Here is a 17,724-nt window from a genome sequence, read left to right on the forward strand (position 1 = left end):
ACTACAAGCAGCTCGACATCCAAATCTCTTTCGTCAACATAACTCGAGGGTCCATGTTGCTCCATACTCCAACTCCATTCTCCATATCCACCAAGATCTCCTTTGCTTTCGATGGTGATGGCTTCTTTGAGATGGCCAGCCCCCCACCATGCCTCCCAGGAAAGCTTCCATCTTAAACAAGCAAGAGGAGCAGTTTTTTCTTTAGGAACCGAACAATCAGCAGCAGGATCGTATGTGGTCAATGGTTTGGTAAATGAGGTTTTTGAGGAATATGTTGGAAACAATGGAAAAGATAGAGGCCTAATCATAAGAGACCGCTGCAGTTTTTGAGTTTTGCTAATGCTGATACGTAATTATGTATATTAGAGTACTCGGGTTCCAAGTCTGAGAGTTGAGAACTACGTACGCCTTCCAATGTAATAGTTACATAGGGTTTAAGCATCCTTGAATAAATGAATAACCCTTCTGCTTCTGGAATAGATGAACTTGTGAGACGAGGAACTGGTTTTGAACTATGTAGGTGTGAACTGTGTTCCACAGGCAAGTCACGCCAGCTCAAAGAAAGAAAACCCAAACTTTCTACAGACCCCTGCACCGATTCGGGATTTCCTACTTCTAAACATAGTTGTCTGACTTGTCTCTCAGGTTGAGGACAAGAAATGCAGTCTTAATTTTTCACCTAGCTATCCTCAACAGTGGAAACTGCCAATCACTTGTTTTTCATAGCCGACCATGAAAAGTGAGTAGAAAAAATGCTGACAACCCACCGACCAAATTTAATTCATAAATCGAGCAACATATTACACTTTTCACTAAGGATAGCCTCGTAGTCAGTCAGGTACACAAAGAAGGTATTGGCGCATGCATGAATCAATGTTACATGTGAATTCGATTGCATGCGGGAAGAAGAAACTAAATCTTCCCAGTATCTGCCCTACAGACACAGAAGAGGACGGGACCAAATAAATGGTAGCCCTCGTGAAACAAGAACAGTTTCATCATAACTTCACCTATTCACCTTGCTCTCGAGCAATAGAAGCCGAGAGAATTCCAAGGTCACGATTTAAGAATGTCAAAGCAGATTCACATTCTGAGATTATTCTTGTGACAGAAGAGGGCTCACCAGCAACTGAGTCAGATGAACCACCAGCAAGAGCAGCATGTGAGTCTCTAAGATTCCTCAAGTTCCCTAGGAACTGCAACATATGCAAACCAAAAAACAGAGACAGAGCTGCCTTATTAAAATTCATGGTCATGCCTTGGAAAAATGCAGCAAGAATGTGTACCCTGTATATGCCATTTGGTGGATTACCCACCACAGCACTGCCATAAGGCAGCACGAAGAGGCACTATAATGAAATGACAGATGAGACACAGGAGCACCAAAATGTCAATAGTACAAGAGACAAGGGGCAGTGATGAAACAAATCAAACCCCAGGCAACCTTTGTAGACATTTAACGGGAAGAATGTTTAAGTTGACAAAAATAGTTCCAAGAAAGAGGAAAAAATATATACTTAAAAAAAAAAAAGCCTGCATCTTCAAACAAAAAACTTTCAACTAGTTTCACCCCATACCCGTTCCACCTACAGTATCTGATGACCAGACCATACCCAACGCCAACAAGGCATCAGTAGGTCAACACACCTATGGTCAATACAATAATAAGTGGCATCAATCCATCTGAAACTCAGTAGGAAAGAACTATAAAACTACAGATGTACTTCACTCATATGGTAAGAGTTGTTGAAAGATAAAACGCCAAATGATTTATGGATACTAAGTTGTTAGTGGTGGGGGAGGGTTGGGAATTGAATTAGGGCTACGTTAGGATGGTTAGGTCATGGTTCATTTCCCCGATGGTATAGCCAAAAAAGAAAATTTTAGTGCCATATCATAAACCACTAAAATGTATTATTGTGACCTAAGAACTAATAGTCTTTCATACTTGAATTTCAGCTTAATAAACCTTAAACTTGCCATGACGAAATGAATCCACATATACTTTGCTTACTAATGATATACCTTTAAAAGCATCTTGTATGCCTCCAACAAGCGATTAGCAGCTGGGCCGAACCCATGGAGCTGGGGTACCTCCATCATGTGTGTCCAGGGACGTATTTCCTATCAGAAGACATTTAGGTTGCAGATAAAGATATGTCCCTCATAAAGGCACACAGAAAAACTCAAATGATGGTATGGATCCATGTGCATTAAATGTAATGGCAACATTCTACTAAAGTAGGTAAAAGGTGAAATTTTCAACTAGCATTGAGCATAGACAGACAAAATCAGTTTTAACATGTGCCAACTATAGAATACAGGAATCCAATGAACAGTATAAAGTTCACTATCAAGAAAAAGGTATACAATTTTAAGTAACAACAATGCCAAAATCCTTCAAATGGTACAACGCATATATATATTAAGGAAACAATATATTATGAAGCAATATATTAAGGAACACAGCTCTGACCTTGGTATAAATCATATTAAATGATTTTGCGGTTTCTAGAAAAGATTCCAAGTGTGAACGCAATCTGGATTCTACCTCTGCATACTCCTCATTTGGGTTGTATGCATGCTATATGCCAAAGGGAGAAATTACAATTACAATAAAGAAAAAAAAAAGGAAAGAGTATTACCAGTGCAACTAGGTGAAAAGAATTACTAAAGTAAACAAGGTTACAGTAACAACTCAAACTCACGATCATTTTCCGCCAAGTATATAATCAATTTGAGGCATTGCGGGATTAAAGAAGCTAAAATGAATACAAGTAGCAGTTGAAGGGTGTCAAAGCTAATGCTATGAAATAAAAATGAATCTTTAGGCACACTGAGAGTATTGTAGGGTGAAAGAATGCAGCATAGGTCATGTGAAGGTCCAAAGGGAATGAACACTAACAAGTTCAGATTTTTTGGTGTCAGAGGAGTTGGAGAGACCTAGTACTCTTGAATACGCTCAAAATCTATGGTTGTGGGTAGTGACAATAGAGTGGGTCTTGCTTACATCAGAGAAGAAGATTAGGGTTTTTTTTTTAAACAAGATGAACTAATCTTATTCTTTAAGTTGAATAGTTTAGATAGAGAACTCTGATATATGACTGGCATAGTTAGAGCATAAATCAATTTGGTCTCTCTGTGATAGGAAAGCAATTCCCCATAGAGAAACTAAACTAGAAAAAAATAAAGAGTAATGGGCAAGGTGTCCACTGGATTAGCGATCAGAGGAAAGCAATTTCCGGCAGCAATCTATATAAGCAACAACCTCGACTACCACAATGATTCCAAAACAACCCTCAGCAGACAATAAAACTACAATTTGAAAATAAGCAAATAGGGGGAAATAGTGGATAACTGTTGAAAGCAAGAAGATATATGAAAAAGAAACAAACCTTTGATGCCAAATCATCAACCTTTTGTTGAAGATTTGAGAGTATCTTTGATTGTTCTGTAAGCTTTTGCTCCAGCTCAGAAACATCATGCCTGCAAATGAACTTTGATAGAGCAATCAGAAACTATATATCTCAAATTATGTATGTTATCCTAACCATGATTGTTTCGGGTCTTACTTTAGATTTTTATATCAGAAACTATTTAATAGTAAGTTGATGTAATTTGATGCTACAAAAGCAGCGACCAATATAAGTCATCTAGGGATCATTGACCAATTGATTTCACAATGGCTGATTAAAATGTGTCTACGTGCCATCTTTGCAGTTGAGCATTAGCATGGGATCATCCTAATTTACCAGAATACAGTCAATATGAGTATTAAGTTAAGACAAGTAATAAGTTAATACGAGTAATAAGTTAATATGATCCTTACTCTAACTAAAAGCACATCTAGTCTATCAAGGAGATATATATGAGGTTTCAGGTTTATTTAAGATGGTCATAAACACTTTCAGCACAGAAATTAATGTTTCAAATTATGGGGACAAGTTGATACATATAAATAAAAATCTTACAATGGATATATGGACTGAATCTGAACATCAGCAGGAAACAATTTGCACTCTTCAGAAAATATTTGAGCTTGTTTCTCTGCAATGGAATCAATTAATTGGATATCCTTTGTTACCTGCTCATCAATACTGCAGCAATCATAGTGCATTCAAGATCTCAGAAAAAAACACCAGAAATCAAATCACTTGCTGATTTTGCAAAAAGAATGGTATTTGAAAATAGAATATCTTAGTATTTTCTCTATTAAACAATAGCTTGTCAAACAAAATAATCAATATTATCATAACCTCCATTCTTGATTATCTGCAAAAATGCTAGCCTCCACGAGATCCACAATCAAACGTAGCATTTCAGTGCGATCTTCGTAGCTTCCTCGTCCCTGCCAATTGAAAGGCACAGGGTTTGGTAAAAGTTGAGGCTGTACAGAGTTATCTGGATCTAGTTCAAGCAAATCTTATCCAATTGAACATTTCATCCTTAAATACTGTATATTCTTTACAATGATCAAACTCATCTTTGACTACATGCTGTCTAGTATACCTTTTATTATATAATGTGTCAGTGCTATGGTGCCACAACAATTTTAATTCAGATCACTTGTTAACAAGGAGGTTCTTTAATCTTGGTATTCAACTAGCATATTTTGGGGACTGATATTAAAATTTGTTTATAAAGGTGATAGACAGAGAGAGCCACACAATGTAAAGTACATTTCCTTTGAAATGCAAAACTATAAAGATATTAATTTCAACATAAACTATTACTCAAATAAATTGTTCAACATCAGCACCGATATACTAACTTGAATGGCTTCTGTGTCTATTGAATTTGTAATACCCAAGAACTTTGCAATTTCTGCCAAATCTGCAAACCAATGAGCATACAGTGATTAAATTTCGACATCTATTACATCATGCTAGACATCGCATGCGTAAGAATCTGGCATTTGAAAAGGTAACAATCCAGGATGTAGCAGCTGACTTAAAGAAGAATACGTAGTTTGACACAAAAGGGAGTAGCAAAGCATACTCCAAAACATTTCTGTCAAAAATACAACAACCCATAAGACACAGAATAGGAGATAATTGAATAAGAATGAATGCTTTCGTTGTTTTGGTCACATCTTACAATTAGTTCTCAGAACAAACTTTTGCTTACAAAAGAAAGGAGGGACAAAACTGAGGACAAGTAGCATCTGTAACTAGCAAGCAAAGTGATTTACAACTATTACACTATCATTCAACATTAAGACATAAAACCAAAAACCAAAAACTAAGCTACACCTGCATTACAATTATAAAGAACACCTGAATACACTCCTGAAAACTAACAGCCAAAGCGACTGTAAACCTCAAATCGTATCTCATGACCAACTAACATCCTTACATTCGATTTCCTCAAGATCCTTTTGTCCTCTCCATCATACCACCTAAAAAATCACTAACATGGAAAATCTCCCTATATACATGTTCCTTCTCCCGCTGCCAATGAATGATATTTCTCGCAGTAGCGGATTACATGGTTCCATGAAACACATGTCAAGCTCAAGCCTGACTCTCTAAATCATTTTTTCGGGTAGGAAAAAACGATGGGACAAATAAGCAAGATTACTGGAACCATCAGCTGCTTTTTGGCAGAGAATATACCCAAGGATATCATGAAGCTCATCTTCTTATAACCATATTTTAATTTACAAGTATTCAGCCACTCATGATCAATAATCAAAGCTCATACATATATTCAAGGTAGCTTTCCATACGTTAGACAGTAGTCCATCAAAACATTTATATAGGCTTTACATATAAAGCTCATCACTGCTAAAGCTACCTATTTTCTCTCGACTTCTGGAACCAGACAAGTCTTCTAATCAGCCCAGTACATTAACAGATTAACTAACAACTAGAACGAAGGACGTCTCTAATACATCAACTCACTAACAGTACCTTAACTCAACCAGACCAGTTAATACTCTAAAACTGTTTCTTGCTGAGCTGGCACTGCCACGGTGCAGTGCTGACTGACTCTTTTTGAACCATCGCAAGCACAATTAACATCTTCCGATTGCGCCCTTTTAACTTGGCACTGAAACAAGTTTGCATAAATGTAACACTATAAAGCATCTTTATCTGGCATAAGTAATTTTCATCCACTAGATGAGATTATTTTTTCCATTCCCTATGAATTTTCTTTTGCTATCTTAATCATCACCTAATAAATATCGTTACTAGTGACAGTCTTCACAACACTTCTCCTTAATAATCCTCATCAGCAATTCTGCCAAAGTTAGCAATGTGTATGATCGAAAATCCAAAATCGCGGCCGGTAAACAAGCTTTTAAAATCAAAACCAAATCAGAGAAGCATGCTTAGGATCAACATTGATCCAAAATGCAACAACCAAATCCAGCAGTAATGTGCACAATACAATGTGTATGATCAAAGTCCACTATCACCACACTCGAAACAAAAATTCGGCTTCCAAATTCAACAACAAGAAAACCCTCACATTGAATCCGAGCAGTTTCTTCTTCACGATCCATGGCGTCCCCTTGAAGACTTTGCTGAGAGAAAGGTGACTTGTCCCCAAGCAATCTGCAAAAGCGCAAACCAGATACGAAACGAAACGAATTGGCATCAAATCAGGGTTTCCGAAACCGAATCAGAGAGTGGTAAACGACATGTCGTACCGGAAGAAGAGCCACTCGAGAAGAGCGTAGCGCTCCATGCCGGCGAAGAGGAGAGACTGAGCGGGCGCATTGGCTCTGGGGTAGTTCAGCGTCGCCAGCTTCCTCTGTATCTCCTCCATTTGCCTCGCTGCCATTTTCGACTGGTTAACTCAGATCTCTGAATTGAAATCCGATGGCCGGCGGTTGGTGTTAGATTTTGGGGTCTTTGATTGGAGCAGTGTGTTGAGCACATGGAAGCAATCAAAGAGAGAGAGGGAGAAGGTTTTAAAGTTTTGACCTTTTTAATTCAAAACTTTTAAATTTTTAATTTTTTTTTAATCAACAACACATAGAATGAAATATATAGAAAAAAATGTATAGTACACTATGAACACATTTCCGCCCATTGCATAGGCAACGTAATTGAGAGTATACAAACTAACTAAGAAACCAAAAAAACCTAGAGAATTAGAGATCATCAATTTCTTAACTAGACTTATGACGAAATCTGCTACAATCCACTCAAAAGTACTAGAAAACAAAGTCTATGTCAGCATCAACTAACTTATTCTTGGAACCAAGAAACCCAAGAACTAAGTCGGAACAACAAACTCCAAAGAGGTGTCTACATAACTCACTGGCTCCTCAATGGGTTGAGCCTCTACCACGGGCCCAACCTGCTTACTCTTCTTCGCAACCTGGCCCAGCCGCTACCCAAAGGTCCTCTGCTTGGCCCGTTGCGTCCCAACTTTCACGACCTACTCCCTAACCGGGGTCTTGGGCTTGTTCTTCCTTCCCGGAGGACGGCCCAACCTCTTCTTCTTCTGCGAGCTTATTGAAAGAAGCCCATCTTGGTGAGGAAGACTCAGCTCCGTTGGAAAAGCAAGGTCCAGCGACAGCGCTGCCTCCGTCGACGGTCCCACCGTATGGCTGCGCTTACTCATAGTAACCAGCTCCATCTCAACATCCTTCTTGCCGCCACTCACTTGCACCGACGCTAGCACTACCAACACTGGTTCTGAACCATAAACTCGGCTTAGAGCGACACCACCGGCACCATTGGTTCCTCACACGTCTGAAATTTGGTCACCAGCTCAGCCATGTTCACACCGGGGATAGAAAAGACAAGGTTAGACACATCCGCCGACCTTGACAATGAAGAAGCTCAGGCATTAAAACCTAACTTATTCTTTTAGTTAGGGTTAGGGTTAGGGTTCTGAAATAAAGCTGTGCTCACCACTTTCTCACTTCTCAACCTCCTAGCCGCTCCCACCGGTAGATGCAACCCTGCAACAGCCACCGTCGGCACCCCTAAAACTCTAGGCCCAAACAAATCTGGTGGACCACCACACCCCACCGTACCATGCTCTAACATGCCACCAATTTGATAGAAACTCGTCGTTCTCTCTTACTTGAACAATTGCATGGTTGGGATATTTGCCGAGCCAAACTCATAAAGATGGGAAGGGAAGGCCTGCCGGATCAGGTCTGTCAGAAAGTGAGTCTCTTGAACCTCGATTCACTTCCTAACGCTACAGCCTCCAACATCATAAAGGCAGGAGGCAAACCCAGGATCTCCACCATCACGAGAAAACTCAAGATTGGAACGCGCAACCGAATCATAGAGACCATCAAAAGCCGAGTGACGAATAGTGCATGGTTGTAAAACCACTGACCATTGAAGACAACCTCATCCCTCTCCGCCTCTTTTGTAAATTTCATCACAAACCGGTCACCTTGTGCTCGCATTTACAGCCGGTCACGCAACCCCAGACTGTCGTAAGAGCGCCAATCACTGCCTGAGATACTAGCTTCTTCTTCACGACAAGCAATCTCCCCACTATGAAAGGTTGACGAGAGATCGCTGCATCACTGATGGCACCACCAAAAACTACCTTTCCCTTCTCTTTAATGGCTACTGTAGCAGTGAAACGGGCATTGAATCCTTCTGACATAGCATCAAAGAAGGAAAAAACTGGTGCTAAGCAAAAAGAGAGTAACGAGAGGAAAAACGCTAGAGGCGGCTCACTTTGCTTCTATGTTAATAGGTATCTCTTTCATTTTTAAAATTTTAAATAATCATTTTTGTCAAAAAAAAACTTAAAACATCATTTATCTTAAGTATTAGGCCTAGCCATGATCGTGCGTCAGCGGCTCAGCGCATGCGCATTTTATTTGTGGAAAATACATTCTGCAATCTACATAAGCCGATTGTCTATATGTGTCAAACCTAGCCTGAGAGTGCAATACACCCTAGCCCTATATATGTAAATTATACTTTTTTCCATTTAATGAAAAATCGTATCAATTTATAATTTATGACATGTCTAAATAGTCATTACATACATATACCTTGCACACAAGTATAGCCAAAGCTCTGCCCAAACACTTTCATTCACCAAGAACCATAGAATCCAAATTCACCACCCTTCACCATATTTTTTGTCCAAAGCTTGGGAGCCTAGGATATCATACTCTTGAAGATTTCGTGCTACCTTTGTAAGGAAACTTGGGAGGAGAATTATAAATTGTAACTCTATGATCTTCATATTTAGTTTTCGGGTTTTTATGTTCTTGTTCTTGGATGATTTATGTTTAGGTTTTGTTAAAGTTATTTTTATTCTTGTCTATGAGATATTTGTAATTTTCGAATGACATGATGAATTAAGGTTTTCGAATTTTATTCAATGATTTTAGTTTTTATGCCATGAGTTTCAATTTATGTTCTTAATTCATTTTCGATGAGATATTGCATGTGTGATGAAAACAAGTAGTTGATGTCGCATATGTTAATCATTCAAAGTTAAAAACGATTTTGATACAAGTAGTTGATTAATTGTTTGTCCCCTTTGTTCCTCCACCGATTATGATCTTAAGTTCGACATTGGATAGGTGCTTTAAACATGTTGATTTATCTTTGTGATACGTAATTGCATGATGAATTGGTATGTTAGATTTCGTAGCAAGACAAGTAGTTGAGCTCGATAATATCCATGTATTAGGAACCAAGTAGGAACTTGATGCATGATCGAATTTAAGATGAACTATGATACTTACGGCATGAACATGATTGAGAGTAAATTTCGTTACCTTTATTCTTATGTTATTTGTTTGGTAATTGCTTATGTGTTGGTTGGTTGATCACATGTATATATTAGTTTAGGTTTATTTTATGTTTGATCCGAAATATATCTCAAATCTTTTCAACTCTTATGAATTCGTTGTTAAATGTTTGTGATTCTTTACCCTAGTTGGATCCCCGGTTTGTGAACGATACCCTCTTGCTTTATACTACTAACGATGCTTACATGGTTAATATTGATCTCGAGTAATCGAACTGATCAATCAACAATTTATAAGAGAACTCACAGTTGGAATATAACATGGCCTAGTTTTTGCTTCCTGAAACTCATAAATAAATAAATAAACTAGTGTATTCTACGACTTACATAGCATAATGATAGGCTCCAAACCTAAAAATGAAAATAAAATATTGGGTCGAGAGTTGATAGCTATTTTGGACCCAATAAGCCCTAAAAATTGTCGACTCAAAGGCCACCCTCAAGTATAAGGGTCAAGTTATAGTGTAGTGGGATTGTGAGTATGTGATGTCGTACCCAAAGGATTGGAAAAACCCTCTCTAGCTAAGAGAACCTAAGGGATGCTAGAAGAATATGCAAATGTATAAGTCATAAATCAAGGCTCACAAGTGAACCCAAATTCATGGTGGATATATGCAAGATGGTGTAGTGATTTAAATTTGTTTCGGATGTGGAGTTATTTCTAAAAACTAAATGACCACTTAAAATGTAAACTAGGCTATACTAAACTAGATGTAATGAAATGGATGGGAGTTAGGACTTAAGGTTTCAACCTCTAGCTTCTCTTGTGAACAATAATGCTACTAAATTGAATGATTTCACTCTAACTAGCCAATTTTTGTCATTGTATCCCTCTCGGGTAAGATAAGGGACAATCTCCTTTGTTGGTATCAAGCAACCCCTCTCAGGTGTAATACTTAACTACTCAAGTCATGCATATGAATCCAGTTAAGTATCAAATGCATTACCATAAGTGCATAAAGTTTGGAGATGAAGAAATCATGCAAACCAACCATGCTTATCTCTAAGTGATTGTAGTTCACAATTCTAACATGCACATATGATATGTTATCATGCTTCAAACAACTAAGGTTAATCAAGCCTTAATCATTCATCATGTCATGGCAAACAATCACACCCAAATGGATTAAGTTTAAGCATGAATTTTCAACTTTTGAACTAGCATATTAGAGTGCTAATGAAAAGTGCATCAAACAAAATATTGATATCAATGTCATACAAGATTAGCTAGTGCTTTCACCCTAGACCCAACAAACTAACTATTCACTCATAACCAAATACACAAACTTCAACATGTTTATGAACATCAAAGTAAAGAGAGAGTAGAGAGGTGACTAGTGAATCTCAAATTGAGGATGATGTGGATGAACTCATGAAGGTTTTGACATGGTGGTGATGAAGGTGGTGGTGATGGAGATTCTAAAATGATGCTAGACTCCTCTTCTTCCTCCTTGCTTGATGATGAGATATGAAAAATAGTGGATGATGAGGTGATGAAACTTGGTGTTTTTAGAATAAGATGAGTAGATGGAAAAGTTCTCTTCCTCCTTCCTTCCTTTTTCTCCCCTTAGTGGTGGTGGTAATATATGTTTTTGTATAAGAGAATGGTGGTGAAAAAAGTAGAGAAAAGTAAGAGATAATGGTGTAATGAGTGATGTGGCTGGTTATGGAAGAAGTGGGTGATAAAGGGGGAAGTAGGTGATCATGGAAGAAGTTGGTGATAAATGAGGAAATGAATGAATGACTAGGTAATGATGGACATAGAGGTGATGATTACACCCAAAATCAAATCAGTTTTTTTTTTTGCATAATATAAGTGTAGATTTTTTGACAATTGGAGCCATGATTTTGTGAGAAATAGAGAAAAGTTGTGTAATTAAATCCCAACTAAAAAGATGGGATCTAGTTGTGATAGAACAATGTGTTGCTCTTCCCTTACTCCATAAAATTAGCCGGAAAATGCATGGCACCACCAAAAGTGGTGGTGCTCTGCCATAATAGTGCCGCTAAAAATGATAGTGCTCGAAAAATTGCCGGAATTTCACATTTTTCTCTTCTTGTCAAGATATTCTACAAAACATGGAACTGAATTAATATAAATTAAATTAAGCACATAAAATAAGTAAATTTCATGTTTTAAGACATTATAATATATGAGAATTATGATCCAACAACAACAAACAGACTCATGAAAATGAAGTGAGCTTTCCAAATGATCTGGACACCTGACCATCACCACAAACGTTCATGTCGTTGCCGCTAGTCTTCGCCATGCACCACTGTCCTCAAACGACACGACACCGACAAGAAAATCTAGTGGTTACACCTCCATATTCTAATAAGACAACCCAATAAAAAACGTGATAATCTAACCACCACTTTCCCCTCAAGTCATAAGGATTTCACTTGCAACAAAAATTCAAAATAAGAGATCATGGATTAGGAAGTTATCCTGTCGATCTAACTTCTTACCCACGTACAATAACTTCTCTCTATAATTAAATTAAAAAAAAAACTGAATTTCAACACACAATGTGGGCTGATGGTAGTTTATACAGAAGTTATGTTGATGCAAAGGTTGCAAGCATTATGCATAACTAGCCTTCATAGTTCTCAACTGTACAAAACAAAATCATTCTCTTATTATCAATCAGTTACATAGGGGGTGATGGTGAATTGGGGATGAGCAAACCATAAACATGTGTTTGGGTTGTTTTGCATGAGATTTTGGAAAAATTATTCAGCAAAATTAGGGATAAATTGAAAATAATATATGTCACACCCCGAAACCATTTTCGGTCCCTAAATGCAGCAGTAATCGCCATAGTCCTAAGTTAGTAGAATTGATACGGGATCATACGCATCAACAACACCAACTTACGACTACAAGCTATGGGAATAAGTAAATAATAGTAAATATGGGTTAAAACAAAGGAAGCTCAATTTACTGAATAAATACGAATAAGCGAAAGATAGCAAATAAAATGAAAGTTCAAGTATAATATGAGAAAAGTGCGTCTTCATAATAAATACGGGCCAAAGGAAACAATCGCACGACTGAAATGGAAAGTAACAGAGTACGCGTTGTGCAATTGTCGAAGTAGAAATGGAGATCGGATAAATAAGAAGTCATACCGGAAGCTGGCTCCTTGGTATCGAAAGTGAACCATGAGCGATGCGACACCACTAGCACCTAGTCGAAGTCCTCGTGAACCGGCTTCCAGGTACTTGAAAAGTAGGGGTGAGCACTCGTTCTCGCTAACCCGATGCGGATGAGATGACCCAACCGTAGTTAGGTTTGAAATCATTTATATATACATATATATGTATATATATAGACTTAAGCGTAAAAACACGTAACGAAAGTCGAACCAAGACTAAAATTACGTTTTAGCGAAAAGCTACTAATTTTCCGATTTAAATCGAGAAACCTAAAGGTAAAAAGGTTGAAATGAGATTTAAGTAAAAAATAAATAAATTAATATTTGGGTAAAACAGTAACTTTTCAACTTATTTACTACTAGGGGCAAGACCGTAATTATTGATGTCAACATGGGTAGAAAGGTCATTTCACAGGGACAGTAAAACGGTAAAAGGATAACTTTAAAAATGGTAAAACCAGGGTTTTTACCCTTTGATCTCTAATCGACTCATGTTCACAAATCCGGCCAAATTCTCACCCAAAACTAACATGCAATGATACCAGCAACAACAAGACTTGATTTCATACACAACAATATGAAAATCAAGAGAAAACGAGGTCGATTTATACCTTTGCGATTCAAATGCAGAAGCCGACTGAGTTGTGCTTCTCTAACCTTCGATCTCACGCGCCGACGCCAAGAGCTGGGCCTCCCAACGTCTCATGCTGCTACGTCGAGGCTCCTGGTCCTTCTTCTAGCTCGCCACAATGCTGCGTTTCGAGGAGGAGAGTCGCCAGATTTCGAAGAACACGCCGGTGAAACCAGAGAGAGAGAGAGAGGTGAGTTTGGGTCCTAATCTCATGCAAAAAGATGATAGAACGACTGGGTAATAAGGAATAGAGGAATATTTTACCGAGGGGAGCCCCACGAGGCCGCCAGAGATCGAGGAATCGACGATGAACTATTGTTGCCTCAAAACCCAAACTCGCCGGAGAGGGGTTGCATGTTAGTTATGTTGGCACCGTCGGAAAGAAGATAGTGAGGGGGTCACGGCGGTGATAGTCGCGAGGCGTGGCGATGCTGGACGGCGACGGTGCGGCCTGAAGAGGGTGGCGGTGGTATCTCTGTTTCAAAACAGAGGGAGAGAGAAACCAAGAGGGAGAGAGAGAAAAGAGATGGGTGAATAGTGATGAACTACTAATGTTGGGCTCCTTTTAAAGAAAAACTAACTGTGGAGATTAAATGAGGGCAATCATTGGCTGAGATCTTAAAATACAAGAATGTAATTTATGAAATGCGATTTAAGTAATCGTAAACTTCGTAAATACCTGGAAAATAATTTGAGCGTCGGAAAAATATTCTGCGAACATCTCTGCGCTCGTGACGACGCATAGTTTAACACAAAGGTAATAAACTAAAAATTGGACATCTCAGAAAAATGTTGGTTAGAGTGACAACTATGTTGAAAAGATAAAGAAATTTTTCACGGGCTCACAATATAAATAAATATTTTATTGGGTTTTTTATTTTACATTTAGCAACACCCCTTCTCTAAACTAGAGATAAGCTTATCTACTACATATCTCTCAAAATACGCTTCGTTTCTCTTGGAGCAGAAAGACAAATCCCTCCTAGGGTTTTGTGAAGGTGGCTGCGTGCTTGCTTCGGCAGACTAACGCTCGTGATCTGCTAGGGTGACAGTGCTCCTCCTCTAGCAGGGGCTCGTTCGCGGCTTTGAAGCTAGGAAAGTGGATAACTTTCTGATCGTATTTTTTGTGATATTGATGTAGGTGCTCATCGGGACAACGACACTCATCTTTCTTGTGGGTGAGAGGCAATTAGGGGATTAATGGGAAATGGTGACAAGTGTTGGTGATAGAAGATTGCGACAACACTTTGCTTGCTCTTGATTAGTGTGAGTGCTCAGAATTAATTTGGTGTGGTCAAGACTGTATTGGGTTCTTTAGCGACAACACCGTGACCCAGGACTTGTTCCTTGCTATGGTGGAGGGGCGGGTTCGCCCGCCGAAACTCGAGTAGTGAAGGTTTTGGTCGGCGGAGGCTCTTGGCCAGTCCTTACGGTCGGTCTGGATGGAGTGTGTTGGGTTTGGGAAGTGGGGCAGCCTATTGAGCTTTTTGTTGAAGCCCAGTATGGTTTGAGTCGTTTCTCAGGTCTTGCACGACTTTGTCACTCATGGCTCTAGTTTTGGAAGCATCCAATGTAGAGTACCCAATTGATGACATATGCTCGAGTTGGGTGTTTTGAACTTTTGATGATTCTAGGGTCACTAGAGTTTTATTTTGCTTTTTTCGCATTGCTCTTTAATTATGTCCGTTTGTTTTAAACATTTTTTTTAAAATTTTTAGTTTGTTTAATAAGCGCTCCGTACATCCTTAAAAAAGAATAAGAAAAAGAAAAAAAATAACGGCTCCGTGCACAATTATTTGCTCTTGTTATTAAGTAAGTCACTCTATAACTTGACCCTTGTGGTCGTTATGACGTCGTGGCAAATGGATTCGGTCAATTTCCGTAAGAGGAGCTCATCTTATTTTTCACACAAAAAAAAGGGAAAATGAAATTAATGTTCCTTTTAATACCAACCAAGACCAGAATATCCTATCACCCTGAAAGAGACAGAGAACCATTTAAACCACTGAATAAACCTCGTCCTCCACTGCCTTAAGTTGCAGAATCTCACTCCCTCATTCTCTGTCTCTCCTTCTCTCTCTAACCAAATATCTACAAGTACAAATGCTTACACTGAATCTCAACACCACTGTCCCTTTCTCCAAATCCACCCATCACTACCCCATTAATGCCTCCCCCTCTTCTCTTCTCACCCCAAACACCAGATCCCACACCTCATCTTCTCCCCTCCAATCACCCACCAAATCTTCAGTCTTCCCAAGAATCCATTCCCACTCATACCCTTTCAGTTTCTCTTCAAAACCCACTTCCCAAATTTTTGGTTTGACCCCGAAGTTCCCATCTTTGTTCTCCTCCAAACCCAAACTCCAAACCCCCAAAGCTTCCTCTTCTTCTACTTCAGAACCCAACTCCAATGAAGAAACCAAACCCGCAGTTCCAAAGCCTAAGGCCACAACTCGCCAGCTTGCCCTGATTTTCGGTCTCTGGTACTTCCAGAACATTGTCTTCAACATTTACAACAAGAAGGTTCTGAACATTTTCCCATTCCCATGGCTTCTGGCTTCGTTTCAGCTCTTTGCCGGGTCTGTTTTTATGTTGGTTCTCTGGTCCCTGAAGCTCCAGCCCTGCCCGAAAATCTCGAAAGCATTCACTGTTGCTCTCCTTGGCCCTGCATTGTTTCATACGATAGGCCACATTTCGGCTTGTGTCTCGTTCTCTAAGGTGGCTGTGTCCTTCACCCATGTCATCAAGTCATCAGAGCCGGTTTTTTCGGTGGTGTTTTCGTCCTTCTTAGGGGATACTTACCCTCTACAGGTCTGGCTTTCGATTCTCCCTATTGTTATGGGTTGTTCTCTAGCTGCTGTTACTGAGGTGTCATTCAATTTGCAAGGCCTGTGGGGAGCTTTGATTAGCAATGTGGGGTTTGTATTGAGGAACATTTACTCGAAACGGAGCTTGCAGAGCTTTAAGGAAGTAGATGGATTGAATTTGTATGGTTGGATTAGTATAATTTCTCTGTTTTATCTGTTTCCTGTGGCTGTTTTCGTTGAAGGTCCGCAATGGGTTCAAGGGTATCATAGAGCTATTGCATCTGTGGGGAAGCCATCTACATTTTACTTGTGGGTGTTGTTGTCTGGAGTGTTTTACCATCTGTATAACCAGTCGAGTTATCAGGCTCTTGATGAGATTAGCCCTTTGACATTCTCGGTTGGAAACACAATGAAGAGGGTGGTGGTGATTGTGTCTACTGTGTTGGTGTTTAGAAATCCAGTTAGGCCTCTTAATGCACTTGGGTCTGCTGTGGCGATATTTGGGACATTCTTGTATTCGCAGGCAACAGCTAAGAAGAAAAAGGAAGCGGAAAAGAAGAACTAGAAATAGGCCTCAGTTTGTCTGTTGTAGGTGCTTAATTTTTGAGTTGGTAAAACCGTAAAACTATGAACTTGCTTTGGTTTGTTCATCATCTACCAAATTTTAATTTTATTTCCAGGAGTCCAGGTTTTTTTATTTCATGATCTCTCTTTTATACTCATTCAAACGAGTTTATGTTGATGGAAAATATCTCTGTCAGGGTTGATGAATCTATGTTTTAACTGCTTGTTGGTAGCCAAGTTTTAGTTTGATTCGTGTTTATCTGAGGCTAGAGACCTAAAAGGCTGAGTGCAAAAATTTTGCCTTTTGGTTATACATGAATGGACAAATTCAATCTGGCAAGTTCAAGCCAATTTGATATTCTTGGTAAATTCAGACCTAAAAGGCTGAGTGCAAAAATGTTGCCTTTTGGTTATACATGATGAATGGATAAATTCAATCTGGCAAGTTCAAGCCAATTTGATATTCTTGGCAAATTCAGTTTCAAAATTTGTCAATGCATGTTGTCTTGCTTTGTATGTCCATAACATCTGGAATCACAAAGGTTGGGAGAATGTAATATTTTGATACTGTACTCTGGGTCTAGGAATGAAACGTATAGATTGCATAATCAAGATAATAGATATGAACTTTACTGGCCCCTTTCATGGTATTATTAAATTAGTGGAGGAGGTGAGGCAATGGCCTTGGCCTTGTATTTTGCATCTCAGTGTTTGGGACTGAGATTGAGATTTTTCATCTTTGGCGTCTCAGAGATTGTCCAATGGGTTCAACAGATTTGGCAATGCCTATATGTGCAGGGAT

General features: G+C 38.9%; 2 protein-coding genes across 3 annotated transcripts; one reads left to right on the forward strand and one right to left on the reverse strand.

Annotated features, from left to right (window-relative positions):
• Positions 1-766: 766 nt before the first annotated feature.
• On the reverse strand, positions 767-6,909 carry LOC126801990 (AUGMIN subunit 7). 2 transcript variants are annotated; one of them, XM_050529499.1, is made up of 9 exons: positions 6,656-6,909; positions 6,475-6,560; positions 4,772-4,833; positions 4,257-4,348; positions 3,972-4,097; positions 3,396-3,486; positions 2,477-2,584; positions 2,026-2,124; positions 767-1,196 (listed from the first exon to the last, which is right to left on the reverse strand). In XM_050529499.1, exons 1-9 carry the CDS (start codon positions 6,787-6,789, stop codon positions 1,011-1,013), a joined length of 984 nt encoding a protein of 327 aa, XP_050385456.1. In that variant the 5' UTR covers positions 6,790-6,909; the 3' UTR covers positions 767-1,010. The 2 variants fall into 2 exon arrangements, with proteins under 2 accessions (XP_050385456.1, XP_050385457.1); XM_050529500.1 differs by lacking the exon at positions 4,772-4,833 and having other exon boundaries at positions 6,656-6,870.
• An 8,654-nt stretch (positions 6,910-15,563) lies between these two features.
• On the forward strand, positions 15,564-17,037 carry LOC126801989 (xylulose 5-phosphate/phosphate translocator, chloroplastic). Its single transcript, XM_050529498.1, has one exon. The coding sequence runs from the start codon at positions 15,652-15,654 to the stop codon at positions 16,921-16,923; it is 1,272 nt and encodes a 423-aa protein (XP_050385455.1). The 5' UTR covers positions 15,564-15,651; the 3' UTR covers positions 16,924-17,037.
• The last annotated feature ends 687 nt before the right edge of the window (positions 17,038-17,724 follow it).

Source organism: Argentina anserina, chromosome 7 (assembly GCF_933775445.1).
Source record: "Argentina anserina chromosome 7, drPotAnse1.1, whole genome shotgun sequence".
Classification (NCBI taxonomy): domain Eukaryota; kingdom Viridiplantae; phylum Streptophyta; class Magnoliopsida; order Rosales; family Rosaceae; genus Argentina; species Argentina anserina.

Coding starts and splice junctions, on each gene's coding strand:
- LOC126801990 (XM_050529499.1), bottom strand. CDS start 6,789: ATGGCAGCGAGGCAAATGGAGGAGATACAGAGGAAGCTGGCGACGCTG. Junction 2,585..3,395: donor TTGATGATTTGGCATCAAAG/GTTTGTTTCTTT, acceptor TTTGGCATATAG/CATGCATACAACCCAAATGA. Junction 1,197..2,025: donor CATACAAGATGCTTTTAAAG/GTATATCATTAG, acceptor CATATGTTGCAG/TTCCTAGGGAACTTGAGGAA.
- LOC126801989 (XM_050529498.1), top strand. CDS start 15,652: ATGCTTACACTGAATCTCAACACCACTGTCCCTTTCTCCAAATCCACC.